Raw genomic sequence first — 17,500 nt, 5'->3', positions numbered from 1 at the left:
CTGAGGTCTTAAGTCCTAATGTGAAGATCTATATTGCAACCAAAGTCACTCTGTGTCCTTAACTATTTTTCTGACATCGAGGAGACCTAAGGCTCTATCTTTAGTGAAAACTAACTGAATTAATTGATTAGATTGTATTGATTGAAGTAAAAATGTGACATACTGTTTCTCTCTTTCTGCCTGCCATCCTCTCATCTTTTATTACCCTCTGCCCCTCTCTCCATCACAGACACCAACGTGCTGCGGTACATCCAGCTGACGGAGATGAAGATGAGTAAGAGCGGACAGCGGGAACGAGAGAGCGGCAAAGAGACCCAGGGCTAACCCTTGACCTTTTCACCTTTCTACCCCCTCGACCTCTGACCTACGAACCGTCCCACATCGACCCTCCCTCTCTCCACCTCCTCTCCTCTTCTATCGACCCCTGACAGCACAGCCCACAGATGAGACAGACCCAAACACCCGCCAACGATGGACAAGAACGGGAGACATATCAAGCGCTGTCTGCACCCCAAATCCTTTTCCCTCTCTCTCTCCTTTCTCTTTCCCACTCTCCCCCCCCCCCTTCTCCCTCAGGTGCTGTGGTTCCCTTCCCTAGATGCAGACAGTCAATCCAACAAAAAAAACAAAAAAAAAACAAAAGGAAAATGCTGTATTATACTCATATGAAACAGTCATCGTGGTGGAATGAAAAAGGAGCTTAAAAACATATGAATAAGGGACATTTGCGTAATTTAGTAAATGTTTTAAAAACAAAAAAAAATGCATTTTGTTTCTGTTCTCTTGCTCTCTCTCTTTCTCCCTCTATCTCTCTAACTCTCTCTGTCTTATTTTGAACACTGAAGAGAATTTCAGGGCTGGGAAGCTTGGCGATGTGGGGAGGAGGGTGGGGGTGTGTGGAGGCAGTGGTGGAGCATAAGCAGGGGGTAGCGAGGGGTGTGTGTGACACATATCAAGACCATAGCCCAATTTGATTGTACATCCTACCCCTATCCTGTCACAACAGGGCACACTCAGGCCCCTTACCCAGACTACGGAACAGACTAGCACGATAAATCTTTTGTTGTTTTGACATCAAGTAATCATCAGAAAAAAGCCTGCCTCTACGGTCATTCTATTGCTCTTCTGTTTTATTTCTATTTTTCCCCTGGATGCCATGTATCTCAGTTTCCTGGACTGTTTTTCAATTCAAGGGCTAATTCAAGTGTTTGTAATTCGTCCTTTGCTAAGTTTATTGAGGTTTTCAGTTTGCTTTTGGTGTTCATCATACTTAGTAGTAATCAGTTGTTAATAGCAAATGTGCGTGCGATCTTTCTCCTTCTAAGGAACAAAGCAAACAGACAAAATTCTCCAGCAGTCTTGCTGTTCTGCTGTTATCAGGTGTGCTATTGTGGAAACTGTCTTGAATCTGTTGTCCCAAACCCCTCCTGGGCCGTGTTTTGTTGTTGTTGTCGTCAAGACCGTTGAAGCCCCTCCCTCCCATCGCCCCTCTCTGTTCTCCAGCTAATGATGTCACTATGGAAAATAGCCAATGGAATTAGAGTTCCATCAACCACCATTGGCCACATGAGGTTCCACTCTGAGCTTTACAGCAAGCTGGAAACTCTATAGCCAGAAATAGACTAATTTCATCATTTCTATGCTGGAGGTCCAACCCTTTATCGCTAATGCTGAAGCTTCCCAGACATCGATAACATACCAAGGAGACTGTGGGCAGTGTTAGTGCAGGGAAAACAATCACATGCCTCTGTCCCAACAGTCTCTACCATCATCTTGGTTCAGTCAGCTTTAGTACACATCAACAAGGGTGTGCCATTTGAGATTCCAGATCCCCTCTGTTTTCAGTTTAATGTATTTTGATAGATACAGTATCTGTGTTTGCTAAATGTTAAGTTTGGAAAATTGTTCCAAACGTAGAATTGTTGTCTGTAAGGACAGATAATACACATTAGCATTAGACAACACAACTGATGATATGGCTTGTGGATCTCCATGGCTAGCTGAGTGCAGATACATAAACATAATTTGCCACTGCTTCTCTTGTGAGTTGTGAAGACTAACCATCGATGATGCCAATATTGCTTTTATGATAGCTTTACCACAGGCATAAATCTACCTGCCCTGTTCTGAAGAACCTTGGATTGACAATTTGTGAAGGCATGACCTTAATTCCCTAGTTTCTAATGCCATGAACCCCAGTTTCCTTCTTCCTATGTGCAAGCCCACATCCTGCATGTAATGTGCGGCTCCAGAGAAAGTCATTTCAGATCTATGGGATAGGGATAGTATCTACTCTATTGCTTTCTCTCATGGCATGCTGCCACTAACCCGCTCTCTCATACCTCTATTTTATCCATTCTGCTCTTTATAAACACAGAATGTGGTGACAGAGTGTGATCACAGTCGTAGAATAGGCATCAAATGAGAATCCTATATGTGGAAAAGGGTCCTTCATGAATTAGGGTCACCTGCTGCCTTGGCCAAGGTGAGCGATAAGAGGCAAAACCCAATTCCACTGCTTAGGAAATTGAAAGGGATGGAAGAGAAAATCAAAGAAAGATGCAGTAAATGATTTCCCTCCCCATTTTCCAGTGACCTGATAGGAGGGAAATAGGGACCTAAGTATGTCAATGGGACTCTGGAGAGACGGCGCCATGTGTTGAAGAAACCAGCATGATACAGAGAGGCTCCAGTGGAGGGAGAAGTAGGCCATCATCAGCCCAGTAAAACAGCTGCAGCTCCATGTCACTCTTGCAATGAAGAGATAGGATTATTTGGAAATGGAAAAGTTATGGGAAGGTTGTCTTCATAGGGCTAAAACATCAGGTGTGGAAGCATTCCTCACTCTAGATGCTCCGTCTGTACTCTCTCTCTCTCTCTCTCTTTCGTATTCAGCCTGTCCCTTTCTTTCTCTGCTTCTCTGCTTCTCTCTCTCTCTCTTTCGCTCTCTCTCTCTCTCTCTCTGCTCTATGCCCCTGGTATCCCAGAGGAGATAAATCAACAAACAACATTGAAGGATGGTGGCACCTGCAGGGTCGGTCTCCATGGCTGCCTGGGCTGAGCTACTCACCCACGGGCCCCTCGGGGATAGGTTTCCTCCCATGGTCCTCTCTCCATGGCACCAGTCCGCCATCTTGTTTTTGTCTCAATGTGCTAAGTCATTCTAGCTCAATGTGTACGGCTGTCTAGGGAAACTAGCTGCACATAAAACAGGGCCCAGGTTCAGTTCTGGCTGCCACAGCTCTACATGTGACCAGTTCTCTTGATAAATAGTAGGACTGACTCCTGAACCTGTTATTGTGAGCATAACTCGACAACACACTCTCTGTGCAAATAGAGATGGAGACACCTGATCTCTACATCAGTGTAGCTTTGAAAACAAACAACAAAAAGCACAAGAAAAAAGAGAGATGGAAAAGTAAATACTGGCTGTGTTATTTTTGCTCTTTCCTTTGATGTCATTTGAGGTAAATGTTTGTCAAATGTCAAAGTAGTTTTTGTGAATATATGATACAATTGTACAAAAAAAAACAAAAATGGAAAATTTTATGGTTGTGAAAAGCTTTACTTTACTGAATTACTTTATCAACAGAAAAGAAAGCAAGAGAAAGGAAAGCGGATTTTGCTAGCTCCCCCACAGAGCTGCTTTGTGACTGTGTCTGTATTTGTTGGTGTTTCTGTTGATGTCCCTTATTTTAGGGGATCCAGAACCTGCTCAGAGTATGTGCAATGCCCTTTGAACCCTTCAAAATGACCTTTCATCCGAAGCGTCCATTTCTATACGGTGGGGGAACCGGTTACACAGGAGTGGACGGGTTGTGTGGAGAACTCTGAGGAACTTCTTATTGTACGGAGCCGCTCCGCACGACGGGAGATTTCCATTAGTTTTGCCTGTGTCGATCGACAGAGAGGGACCTGAAGCTGGGGACATCATGGCTATGACTCCAATTTGCCACTGGAAGATTTGTCTTTCCATTCAGTGCTCGACATCTAAACATCAGAGGCCATCGCTGGTTTTACTGAACTGCTAGCCTGGGAATGCACTATTGATTGGTAAATGAAGATTATGAATAAAGTTTCAAACAAAGAGGAATGTCGTTGTGTTGTGGCACTCAAAGTCATTTGAGTTCATCTGAGTTAATGACTGAGTTAATGCTACACTCTAGAAAGTTTCTCAGAGGCATATTTTGGTTGATAATATTTGAAGAGTTCTATTCCAAAAATCATTACTGGAAGTTCATCATTCAGTATCTAAAGTATAGAGGATTCAGTCTGTAAAAGTGGCATCATTTTGTCAACCAAGGGCTCAAGCTACCTATTATCCTTTAAAAAGAAACATCACTTATTTCGATATCTAATTTTGGAATTAAATTGTGGTGTGATGAACTGATAATAGAAAAGGAGTCTGTAGACTTAGGTACACACTGGTCAGTTCACATCTTCACTAGTTTGAAATATTGTGGCAAAAATGCTACACATATACACACAAACACAAACACTTTCTATCTCTCCCTCACTGTCCATCTCTTCTCTTTCTGTCTCTCCTCCCTCCATCTCACCTCATCCTGTCTGTGGTCTTGTACTAACGCTACCAGGGCTGGGGAGTTTGTTTCCACCCATAATTAGAATATATTTACTCATGGTACTTGGACAAAAATCATCCTCCAAATGGCATATGTGATGCTCTCTTTCTCTAACTCTCTTTCTCCACCCACCTCCCAAGGTACTAATCAGTCTGTCACCACTCACTGCCCAGCTTAATGGCTCCCAGAGAGAGAGGAGAAGGGAACTGATAGATTGACAGGAGGAAAGAAAAATGGTGAAAAACAGTGTTGAGAAAAAGATGAAGGGAAAGACTTCAATTCAAAGACAGGGAGAGTCACTGCTGCTGTAAAGGACACTAGGTGGGACAAAAGGTATGAAGCCGGAGAGAGGGATGAGGTTGCACGGCAGCTGGAAACAGACACTGGATTATTCACAGACAATATAATATGCACATGTCTGTTGTGTTGGGCTGTGAACTTGCCACACAACACTGGGACACAGCTTACCAAATCTTTTCTGTTGGGGCTTCAACACCTCTCCCTTCCTCACTTCATTTTCAGGCCCATCATCCCTTTTTTTTTTTCTTTGTTGTTGCTTTTAATAGCATCACCATGGAAGTGAGGAGTGGTTGCTAGGTAACTGGCTGGCGTCTGGAAGGGTGTTTGATTGGCGGTCACACTGACAGACTGAGCAGTCGAGTGTATGAGGATTTGTGTGTATTGGTGTGTCTTTCAGTCACTGAAAACTGCATGCGCCTGTCATCATCTTTGCATTCAAAGCCTGTGATGCCAGTGTAAATTATTATTGTATGGCATTCATAAGAAAGATGTCTTTCCTCACTAACGTTTCAAAGGTAATCCAATATTTAATAATATACTCCATCCAATAACTGCTTTCTTTCTGCATGAATGCACCTTCATCTGCCTTTTATGTTCGGCGAAGGGTGAGAGAGGGACTGTAGGAATGCATTACCTGTAGAAATACAGCGGACTTGAAAGGGGCCTTCTGCTGTGAGATGATATGACATCATAGGCCGATCTGATGACATCTAGAGGATTTTGTCTGTTACTGCAGCAGCCTTTGTCCTGCTGGCGCATGCATGGCACTGCCAGGCAATCTTACAGGGGAATGTCACCCATTTTTTAAAAATTCACGTTATTCCTGCGTCCTTTCCTAAAGCTAGAAACTGGAGAACTAACCCTTGAATCTGTGATGTCACTGGGATGTAAAATCTGGCGCTGCTCCACAGACAGTGAACGGGGCGCTGGCTTTATTCACCCATAAGATTTTTGGGTGAGTTCTTGCACGCGAATGAGGTTTAAGTTCTGGTTCATACCTGTTCGCAGTGCTAGAAAACAAACTTATTTTTCGTGACAGCTCAATTCGCATCTTATTGCTCCACAAAGTCACTGCCCCATTCATTGTCAATGGAGCAGCCCCTGATTTTACATCCCAGTGAAATCACAAACTCAAGGCTTCTCTCTCTCATTTCTATCTTTCAGAAAGATACAAGTTCACACTAAACTGTCCTATGTCAATTCTTAAAATGGGTGGCATTCCCCTTTAAATGTTGCTCATACAACAGGGGAACGAACACCTTTTGGCCGGGTATTACCTAACATATGACAATCATGACAGGCACCACAGGATCAATATGTTTACCTTATAGAAATAAAAAGAGATATAGCACAGACACTGAAGCATCTTTCTTGGTCTTTTATTCTGTCTCTCAGGGCAATCATTCTCACATTTCACACACTTATTCCTCATTTAACCCAGAAATGTGTCACAGGTTGAGACTGGAGACAGCTGTACACGGATGTATCAGTAAGTAGTTTCCTAGGTTTTCCTTGGTTTGCCTGTGTTATATTAACAAATATATACAGATATCCCGGGAAGAGCATTGTAATAACAATAATTAATTATTATTTCAATAATAACAATAAATTTAATAAATACTCAGTGTTCTTAACCACACAAGAAGAATGAGTTCGGTCTCACTCTTCTACCTATGGGATTGTCATCATCCCATACAAATAATAACACCCACACACGCGTATTCACACATACACACACGCACACACACACACAAACTCTCACCCACAGAAATTTGCACAGTCAAGTAAATACCATCTGCAGCCAGGACTAACTGTGCAGTTTTAAAAAACAATATCAGTGGGCCTTTTTTTTCCAGCTCCTTACAGCAGCCTGACAGCAGCACTGCGCTCGTACCCACCTTACAAAAACAACTCCAGAGACAAAACAGAGTTCTGCGTTGATTTGTCCACCGTGGCTAGAGCACTTTGTGCCAAGTCCACTAGTCCACAGAAAGACAAACTAGTTGCACAACATGGCTCTTAAAGTGCCACTGATGTTCAATACAGTAGGTGAGGGGAGAATATCAAGCTTCCAAACAGTCAAAGATGAACATGAGGTTGAAGTTATTTATAAGAAATCAGGTAGTATTTTTTCCCTCAGTGTTGCAGAGTGGATTCAATTCAACATTTCCCATGGCTCTCCTTTTTTTGTGTCCATCTCTGTGGCATGAAGGGGATCCATACAGAGGGGTATTGATTGCTAGTGAGGAATGTTTTTCGTCAAACGTCAAAAAGACAAAGAGATGAGAAATGTGTGCAGCAACCAGCGGTCTCATTTCAAAGAAGTGCTGCATAACACAGCAAATCATTCGCTCGTAATAACATGCACTGAAAAACACCAGCACACAGAAACAATCCATTGCGTTCATCCGCACAGGTAACAATGTAAAGTATACACACGTACGCACAAACGGAAACACACCTGGTCTGCCAAACCGATTTGCTAACAGGTTACGGCAGGAATGGTGCAAGCTTTGAGAAAATAAACTCTCTGTTTTTACTGTACAAGGCTGAGGATATAACCAGTCCACCAGTGCGGTGAAAAAGGCTTTCCCTGTTCCTGTCTCAGTCTTTGAGGGAAGAGGACGATAACCCCCACACAGAGAGATGAAATATGAGGTTTTGGTAAAGGCAGAAAATCTATGGGAAGGGGAGGTAATGAGAATGCCCTTTGACTGGCTAGACTAGTAAGAGCAACGACTAAATGACTAAAAGAAGTAGGGTTCTTCTTAGAGGTCTGACTATGGAGACAATATGGGAGATATCTGTGTACCTGCAGAACAAACGGCTACAATGTATGCGTGCAACATATGAACAAGGACACTCTCATGTATTATGTATAATTAATCCAGCCCCTCTGTTTCCCGGGGGGCAACACCCCCAAAAGAACGAAATGTTAAGGTCAAACACCGAAGCACTAAAACATTTTTCTGAGTTGGAGACAAACAGGAAAGATGAGTAGAGTGACATCAGCAGAGGGAGGGAAGCTGGACAGACAAGACCAAAAGCAGCAGGCAGACGGATAGAAATGAACACTAAGCAGAGTCAAAAGGTGGCGTTCCGGGTACTTCAATGGCTTTTTAAGGTTTGAATTCCTATCGAGTCTCGAGGGAAATGCAACTTGGCCATGGGTCACTGAGTAGGTGAACAAGGAGCAGTTAGCAATGGCTTCCGGCGGGTGTGCACCGAGAGTACAGTGAGCACACAACAAGGCTTAGAAGAGGCCTCTCGGACCCTTAGTGGTGTGTAGGGTTAGTGGGCGCTAAGGGAAAGGCTTGCTGTAAGGGTTCTGCATCGAGCCTCATCAGGGCGCTCGTATTGAAGGGCACACGAAAGGGATGGCTTCCAACAAGTGCCTACAAAACACAACAAGCAGGTGGGGCGTTTGCACATCAAGAGAAATTCAAAGTGTGCGCTTTCTGGGCTCAGACATCAGTAGGCATTCCTTGTTCAGACTGCGACAAGCCCGAGCTGCAATGTCCTGAAATGGGCTTGTATGCAAACTAGTCGACTTGGAAATGTTCACCCTCCCTTCGCTCACTAGGAGTACTGCTGTCCACAGAGAGTGGCAGGCTGCAGCTGTCCACACAGGGGCACAGTGCTGTCCAAACTCTGGCCCTCCATGTCCATGTCCATCAAGTTCGGCTTTGCTGCGCTGGCGCTGCTGTCCCCGGAGCCGAGGGGGCTGTCGCAGCTGCTGCCTGGCGAGGAGCTCAGGGTCCGAGAAAGAGAGCCCAGCTTCCAGGGGTCGGCCCTCACCTTCGCCGGAGTGGGCCGGGGCCGGGGGGCGAACTCTAGCGTCTTGGGTCTCTCCAGGGGGCTGATGAGGCAGAGGGGATCCGGGTCGGGGATGGGTGGAGGTGGAGCGGGGGCTTTACGGCGCTGGACGACTGGGAAGATGCTGCCGTGGTCAGGGAGGCGAGGAATGTCCAGGGTGTCCTGTGCGCCTGGAGGGTGACGGAGCGAGAAAGAGAAGAGGGAGAGGTTGGACAAAATGGTCAGATGATGAAGCATTAACGTTGAAAAAAGCACCATACATCTCAAATCTTAACCCTAGATGTTTGTCCCTGACCTTTGTGTGTTGCGAAACTGGGTGCGCCCGGCGGAGGAGGCATGGGCATGCTTCCATCTGACGGCGTCCGGTGATGTCCCAGAGTCTGGGCCCGGGGCCGGATCGCCCCATCTGACGGGGTGCGTCTGTGTCCCCTGTTCAGGGCCATGGCTGCAGACACATGGGTAGGTGTGAGCGACTGGTTGGGCTCCTTCTTGAAGCTCTCTGCCCGCAGGTCTAGGAGCGGGTTGAGGGAAGGGGCTGGAGGCGCCACGGGTATTTTGATCCCCGCCATAGGGGTCGAGGGATAATCGTCCGGGTCAGAAGGAAGTAGGGACTTGGTGGAATTGCAGTCGGAGAGAGAGGACAAGGAGAGGAGTGTGACAGACGGAGAGGGGTCCAGGCAGGGAAGGGTGGAGTCATGATGCCGGGACAGAGACAGGGAAAGGTTGCGGCTGGGCGGAGAGGTGCTACGGCGGAAACGCCCCGTCCGCTGGAACAGACCCTCCTTCTTCTTACGCTGCTCGTCCCGAAGGTCCTGCTCATCCTGAAGCACCTGCATTCACACAACAACACCAGGTCACATCAACACACTGTATTTAGTAGACCATTGAGCTCATGTCTTACCATGAAACAGCTAAATTAGCTGAAAAAACAGTACAACAGTAAAACATTAAAACACAGCAATAACAGCAATTTAACAGCTGGAAGTTGGGATGATTTGATCTTCCATGTTGTCCAGTGAGTGTCCTCCTGTATACTGCCTTTGAAACATACATTATACTCTCTCTTTGATGCTCTCTCCCTCACCCCGTAAAAGCAGCTACTGCAGAGGATTCCATCCAAATAATTTCAGGATTATTTGTATTCATTCTCTCACTGTACACTCGCTATCCACTTTGTTGGGACAACAAGGTGCTGGAAACCTTCCACATGGATCTTGGCTGACTCGACAGTGTCACACAGTTTTTTGGCAGCACATTTATGTTCCACCTCAGCCCAAAGGTTCTCTATTAGGTTGAGATCTGGGGACTGCGCAGGCCACTGGACTCATGTCACTATCACACTGCTGGTACCGTCTTGCTTTGTGCCGTGGTGCGTTATCCTGCTGGAAGTATCCGTTTGACAAAGGGCAGACTGTGGCCATGAAGGGATGCACCTGGTCAGCCATAATAATTAGGTTCAAACCATGCACAATTGGTTCTAAGTGGCTCAATGTGAGCCAAGGAAACACTGCCCCAAACCATTAAACCGCCACCAGCAGCCTGTACTGTCGACACCGGGCAGGATGGATCCGTGGATTCATGTCGTTTACACCAAATTTTGTCCCTGCCATCAGCATGTCGCAACAGAGAGCGAGATTTGTCAGACCAGTCGATGTTTTCCACTCTTCAATCATCTAGTTTTGGTGATCATTTGCCCGCTGCAGCTTCATCTTCCCGTTCTCAGCTGACAGGAGTGGAACCAGCGTGGCTTTCTGCTGCTGAGGCCCATCTGCTTCAAGGTTTGACAGGCTGTGTTTTCTGAGATGCCCTTCTGCACATCTCTGTTGTACCAAGCTGGTATTTGCGTACTTGTGGCCTGCTTGTTAGCTTGAATGAATCTTGCCATTCTCCTCTGACCTCACTCATCAAAGAGGTATTTTCACCCACAGGACCGCCACTTCAAAGTTGCATAAATCACACTTCTTGCCCACTGTAACACACACTCAAACAGAAACCTCTCAACCCTGTCTGCGTGCTTTACACTTATGTTTTATTTATAGGTAACTCACTGTCTGGAGGAGCGAGCTGCTTGTGTAAACAGTGCAGCACCTAATAAAGTGGTTACTGAAAATATATTCAAAACTTTATTATCCTGTAAGGTAAATTTTGTTTGCAGACAGGGTTTTAAATGAAAACACACAATAAAAACACATAATAAAAAACAATAATATCACTTAACAAAATCACGACACCATACAACATAGAGACAAGCATCACTTGATGAGACCAGAAAGGGAGTCAATAGCCTGATATATTGCAATAAAAAGCCACTCATCTGAGCAAAATACAAAGTTCTTACACCGGCATAACACATCATTTAATGTGGAAATGAAGCAGTGGGGATTAATGACTCCCTTGTTTTATTCTTGAGGGCCTCAGATCAGCTGCCCTCTAAGGGGGTGAACAGGACATTTAAGAATGACTTCGGCCTTCCTCACCACAAGCCTTTCAAAGATGTCAGTTAGTTGTGCCAGTAGCATCTCTATCAATAGCCAGGGAGTGTTGTGTGTATGCGTAAATAAAGGGCAGCGCCCAATAGAAGCCAGTAAAAAAATATAGCAGAATTACCAGAGAGGAGTCTATATTTGTACAATATTTATGCCTTAAAATATCATTAAAATCACTAAAGAAATCACAAAATACTTTACCAAACTGACGCTGCATATAGTTGAACACGCTGACATGTTTATCTCGTTGCCATACATGCAGGTAGTGGCACGAAAGCCGTGAAATCTATTACGCACACATATCTATTTACATAACTACATTACAAACATAACCATTATTGACCCATCAACTAAAATACTAATAGATAACGTCTCTATAAGTAATGCACAGTAATGTATCTTGTATAATACAGTAATGTATTTCTCCCTGTCTCTTCTTACCTGCAGTTTCCCCAGCTGCAGTAAGTCTTGTCCCAGGGCCACAGATGCCAGCAGAGAGGCGCAGCCTAATAACAGCAAGTCGCTCTTCTTCCTCTGGCTGCAGCGGCGGAGCGAGTCCTGGTATCCCACTCCTGTCCCCAGGCCTCCGGGCCCCACACAGGCGCCTGCGCTCGACCCTCCGACACCGGGCACCACGCCGGGCCCCAGGCTGCCCCACAGGGAGCCCGCATCCTCCACGGCTCCGTTGCTGCTGGGCTCCGAGGGCACGAAGGACCCAGGTGACTCCTCAAACTCACAGCACTCCTCTGTTGAGGAGAAAGAGAGGGATGGGGAGAGGAAGAGGTGTGAGATGAGTCTGATTGGTGCATGTTTCTGTTTTTGGCACTCATTTAGCGATGCACAGCTCACAGCGAAGGTCAAGACTCACCCATTTCATTGAGGCTGGAGAAGCCAGCAGTCATGGGTGCATGTTTGGGGGACTTGCCCAGGTTGGGGGCGCTGGACGACCACACTTTGCACCCCTCGCCCAGCGATTTCAGTCTGCAAGGAGAGAGAAATTAAACTGACACTGTGTTGTGGAACAGTCAATTCTGAGACATCCAACAAAATAACCAGCTGTTTACATATTTGTATGTAAACAAGCCGTATACATACTTGTCCTCGCCGCCGACCCGCTCTCTCTGGTGGGTGGAGCTCGGCCCCCAGGTGCGTCCTTTTTTCTTGCTGGTCGACAAGTCTTCCTTCTTACACACAGCGCTACGGCCCCATGTCTTACTGCCATCACTTGGTGTCACTGAGGGACAATTAAAACAAAATAAATATTCATAAACCCCACATTACATTCCTGAGGCACACACACTCTCCCTCCCCCTCTGTCTCTCCCTCACACACAGAATGCATAATGACATTAATCTCAGTTATTTCCACTCACATCGTATGGCTCTCAGCCTGGGTATGACCCCCGGGCTGGCAGGAGGGGTGGTGCTCTCGCTCCCCTGGGTTTTCCTCTTGTCCACACTGGGAGACGCCTGCACTGTGATCTTATGCTCAAAGCCTGCGCCCAGGAAAACAAGGAGGGAAAATGCATAATGCCTTTACATGAATTCGTTTCAGTCTTTTGTCAAACATTTCCATAAAATACAACAAATTGTGAATGTAATCATCAACACTAGATATAGTGGATTTACTACATAGAATTCATACATTTTTTTCTAGAAACTAAAACATCTTTATAAAACATTCTTGTGGTTATGATTGAAAGATGTGAAACTTTATTGTCTAACGGAGGAAAACAGTTGCCGATGGCTTTGCAATGCAGCAGGGGCGTAAAATATGCGACAATGCAAGATGGACTTAATTTGTTACTACCGTCCCACTCTTAGTGCAAAGTGTCTGTGTTTACATTTAGACATTTTGCACTGTGTTACAGGTAAATGGCATCAAACTGCGAGGCTGAACATAATGATTGCAGTTCTTTGCTCCACCCACCAGAGGGCAGACTGATGCAGTTGCTGTCTCTGCCCAGCTTGAGCAATCTACTCTTCTTGAAGTGGCCCTTTCTCTTCTTGACCCTGGGTTTCTCCTGGTACATCTGGTGGATGATGATGTTGAGCTCTCGTTCTACGATGTCTATCTCTCTCTCCGCCAGCTCCTGCTCTCTCCTCCTCAGCTGCTCCTCCTGCTCCCTCTGCTCCTCTGCTGCTCGAGCCAGGGCCTCCTCCCAAGATCTCAGCTCCTGCAGAGAGGAGAGGAGAGGAGAGGAGAGGAGAGGAGAGAAGAGGAGAGGAGAGGAGAGGAGGGGAGAGGAGATGAGAGGAGAGGAGAGGAGAGGAGAGGAGAGGAGAGGAGAGGAGAGGAGAGGAGAGAACAGGAGAGGAGAGGAGAGGAGAGGAGAGGAGATGAGAGGAGAGGAGAGGAGAGGAGAGGAGAGGAGAGGAGAGGAGAGAACAGGAGAGGAGAGGAGAGGAGAGAAGAGGAGAGGAGAGGAGAGGAGAGGAGAGGAGAGGAGAGGAGAGGAGAGGGGAGGAGAGGAGAGGAGGGGAGGGGAGAGGAGAGGAGAGGAGGGGAGAGGAGAGGAGAGAACAGGAGAGGAGAGGAGAGAACAGGAGAGGAGATTGGATTGTATATAGGGGAAATTACAATGAGATGCGGTGTTAGCATAGCAACATAACACCTCTTCTGGCTAAGGGCGTGTTGCTAAGATAATTCCAATTTGCAGAAACACCTCAGGCAGACAGTGACATGGTGAGATACCTTCCTGCCTAGATATGGTATGTGACGTCAACATTTGCAGTTATATATTCTCCCAAAACCACACTACACCTTCCAGAATAAAAGACAGGATAGAGTAGATTTGTGTGGAGGATACCAAATGCAGTGAATACTTTTTGATCATATGAGCATCTACACGCATCCAGAGTCCACATACCTGTAGAGCGCTTTTCCAAAACGTATGCAAATTATAGCAAATAACTCATTAGGTTACCAGTCTGAGCTGATAAGACCGAACTGGATCTATGAATCATATTTCCGGTCCATTGTAGCCCAACAGGTGAGTGTCACACTACATCCTCACCTTTTCTTTGGCTCTGAGCTCATCAAACATCTGCTGAATCTCCAGTCTCCAGTCCTCCTGTAAGGAGTGGAAGGACTCCAGGGGCATCTGGAACATGGCGGACTGCTCGATGGCCAGCAGTCGCATCAGGATGCTGGTGAAGGAGGGCCTGCTGTGGGGGATTGGGCTCCAGCACTCTGAACGGAAGAGACAAGAGGGACAGAGGGTCAGAAACTAGTTTAACAGCGACTTAATAAATTATAGTAACAGGTGAAGCCTCTATGAGCCGTTGGATGTCTTACAAATCATGTCTGGATTCAGTATTATTTATTATTATGTACCAATTTTTGGTATTATGCATTGGTAAACAAGAAAATATGAGCAAATATGTAAAGTAAAATGTAGCTATGCTTTATGTTGGACCCATTCAGGTGCCAGTGTATAACAGTGAATGCCATTCAGTCACTCAGGAAGATAAACCACCATCTGGGAATAGGGACTATCAAAGTAAGAGAGAGTGTATTGTAGGGGGGATAGAGGCAGCATCAATTAAACTAATTAAACAACGACTTAATAAATTATAGTAACAGGTGAAGCCTCTATGAGCCGGAGGATATCTTACAAATCATGTCTGGATTTAGTATTATTTATTATTATGTACCAAGATTTGGAATTATGCATTGGCAAACAGAACAGCATCAATACCACCGGTGCAGCTGAACCAGGAACGAACGGTCTGGATGATATTTTTTGGTATTTCTGCTCTACTGGCAACTGTGAGAGAGCAAGATGGCATGACATATGGCATATTGGATCACGAGCCAAACCCAAACTCATGGTGTTACGGGAACATGGTATGCACCTAATCTACTGAGCCACACAGTGATCTGCAGCTACGCTCTAAACACCGAACCTGAGCCATAATGTTCTACTACTGAAGTATCGGCAAAGCCCGAGAGATCGCTCATTTGAATACTGCTGCTGAGAACGGTTTCACACCCTAAAAATACTGTTCTCTGCAGGTAATGTTTATGAGAGTGAGAAGTGAGAAGAGACAATGAAAAGGTTGAAGAAGAGACTATTAGGAGGAAGAGAATGTAAGAAGAAGGTATGGGTAGAGGGAGAGAGACAGAGAGAGAGAGAGAGAGAGAGAGAGAGAAAGAGAGAGGGAGGAGATGAAAGTGAGATGGTGACAGGAATAAACAGAGTGGAGAGAGCAGAGAGGGATGACAAAGGAGAGATTAACGGATGAACATGGATAAGATGAAGGAGAGGGAGAGAGGGATGAGGAGGAAAAGAGCTTTAGGAGCAGAGTGACAGGGAAGTGGAAGGAGGTGACTTTGAAGTTTGCTGCTGGGGCGGACAACGTGAGAAATACTGCAGCAGCTACCGCTTATTAGGTATAAAATCTGGCCTGGAGCTAACCTATCCAGTTTTTTCACATCAAGAAAAGTAGCTTGGGAAATTAAGTACGCTAAGGCAACTCGAAAGTTAAAGCTGGTGTGTTTAAACAGAAGTGACCTGAACTGTAAAACAAGAGCCTGTTAATACACCTACCACCAGGATTAATTGCAAGGTGAAAAGGAGAAATTTGGCCTGCAGACTGCAGACTGCAGCAGGATGTATAAAAAGCAACTTAATGAAACTGGTCAGATGGTCTTTATACATTTGAACTCTTACTGTACCGCTTAGCTCCCAGATGGAGAGTAAAAGGTTTTAAAGTCGGCAATTGTAACCGCAAAGATCAAAGTAATGCAATATTTTCTCAAACTCTGACTACCCGGAGTCAAAGGGTCGTTCTCAAAATGCGTTCTTGTGTCCTCCATGACGCATTTGATGTAATATCTAACAACTGAAGCCCGGTGCCTAAAGGAAAAAGTGCATGAGGACACATAAAGATCCGAGAAGTTGGTTATGTGACCGATGAGAACGAAGGCAAAGCCCCAAGATTAGTACATTGCGAGAACGACTTATCACATCCAGACAGCGCAAGAGTCTGTAAGTACAGAGACCGTTGAATCAGCTGGAAAATGAACATCTATGCATCTTAAATGATTGCAAAACGTCACGCACATAGCCCATCTGCAACTGTAAAGATGCGTTCTCTGTGCTCATGTTGGGAAGATCGTTCTCCACAAGGACACAAGTATCGACTTGGTCCTCTTGGGTTTGATAATCACCTAAAATGACCCGCTTACCTCCCAGCAGTTGAGCGAAGGGTTCTGGGCAGGTGGAAGGGATGGGCAGCGTTAGCTTGTTCATGGCGACACCGTAAGCGACCGCCAGCGCGTCTATCTCCCGGTACGGAACCTCTCCGGTCAGCAGCTCCCACAGTAAAACACCGAAACTATGAAGAGGGAGGAAGAGAGAGAAGGGGGGTCAGCAAAGACAGAGACAAGCGACGAACAATTGGTTTGAAATTGCTTTGAAAGACTGTAAAACACTGGATCGATACGACAGAAGATGGAATGATTCAATATTGGGAGAAAGTGAACATCACACGTTTTCAAAAGTATGTTACAGTATGTTTTGCTTTACTATAAAGTGGTTCTCAGACTTCTTAATGACACAACACACTTTTAAAAATTAAAAAACAAAAAATTATCAGTAGCTTCCAAATGTCACATAAGCCTAGTATGATCACTGACAGCAATATAGAGGGAGAAATGTCTAATATTTGACATTAAAGTCGAGATGAAACGGCATTTCGAGAGTATCTAACTTCCGTATCATGACGTATTTCCGAGTGAAACAGGAAAGACAGGCGGGACATAACGTTGGGAGGAATTTGATTTGAACGTTGAAAAGTGGGCGCGTCATAACACCCGAAGACACACCGAAGTACCATGCTGTTGCTAGCTAGCTAACTAATGAATCTTAGCTCTGTGCGCTAAAAGTTGAAGATTGATTGATGGGTGGATGTCATGATATTATTGGTTGAAATTGGTTGAGTCATGCTTATGTAAGCACACGGCATATTTTGTTTTACAGGAAGAAAACATGATTGATTGATTTTTTTTGGCATATATTGTTAAATAGGTGCACAATATGACCGGGGATGTGATCTAAAAGGGTTAAAAAGGCATTTTTCATTTCATCTCGACTTTAAGGCTGATTTTCTATTACATTTGAACAAAATCTCACACCCAAAGCTCACTCTGTGGCGCTGCAGTCTGCCTTGACACACACAACTTGACACAACTCAGAAACTTTGTTAGAAACCAGGGGAACCAGGTGAGAGACGGAGACAAGAGCCGTACCTCCACACGTCGCTGCTCTTGGAGAAGAGGGAGAGCTTGATGACCTCGGGGGCCATCCAG

The 17,500-nt window shown here is 45.4% G+C and overlaps 2 protein-coding genes across 2 annotated transcripts in view; one reads left to right on the top strand and one right to left on the bottom strand.

The window, feature by feature from the left end:
• Window positions 1–324, top strand: part of ttc9b (tetratricopeptide repeat domain 9B) — a 17,708-nt gene extending 17,384 nt beyond the window's left edge. The window contains exon 3 of the mRNA XM_071894221.2: window positions 230–324. Within this exon, the coding sequence (XP_071750322.1) occupies window positions 230–324 (95 nt within the window). The remainder of the gene's footprint in view (window positions 1–229) is intronic.
• Window positions 325–8,100: 7,776 nt separating this feature from the next.
• Window positions 8,101–17,500, bottom strand: part of map3k10 (mitogen-activated protein kinase kinase kinase 10) — a 26,981-nt gene continuing 17,581 nt past the window's right edge. Inside the window, exons 2-11 of the mRNA XM_071927884.2 lie at window positions 17,441–17,500; window positions 16,379–16,527; window positions 14,202–14,377; window positions 13,115–13,361; window positions 12,558–12,680; window positions 12,281–12,419; window positions 12,054–12,166; window positions 11,627–11,931; window positions 8,995–9,529; window positions 8,101–8,869 (exon numbers count right to left, since the gene is read on the bottom strand). The exon at window positions 17,441–17,500 is cut by the window's right edge and continues 121 nt beyond it. Coding sequence (XP_071783985.1) covers window positions 8,463–8,869; window positions 8,995–9,529; window positions 11,627–11,931; window positions 12,054–12,166; window positions 12,281–12,419; window positions 12,558–12,680; window positions 13,115–13,361; window positions 14,202–14,377; window positions 16,379–16,527; window positions 17,441–17,500 — 2,254 coding nt within the window. The 3' untranslated portion in view covers window positions 8,101–8,462. The remainder of the gene's footprint in view (window positions 8,870–8,994; window positions 9,530–11,626; window positions 11,932–12,053; window positions 12,167–12,280; window positions 12,420–12,557; window positions 12,681–13,114; window positions 13,362–14,201; window positions 14,378–16,378; window positions 16,528–17,440) is intronic.

The sequence above is a fragment of the Centroberyx gerrardi genome, chromosome 6 (genome assembly GCF_048128805.1).
Source record: "Centroberyx gerrardi isolate f3 chromosome 6, fCenGer3.hap1.cur.20231027, whole genome shotgun sequence".
NCBI lineage: Eukaryota > Metazoa > Chordata > Actinopteri > Beryciformes > Berycidae > Centroberyx > Centroberyx gerrardi.
The sequence above is the reverse complement of the archived record's forward strand: the minus strand, read 5'-3'. Positions and strand labels throughout refer to the sequence as shown.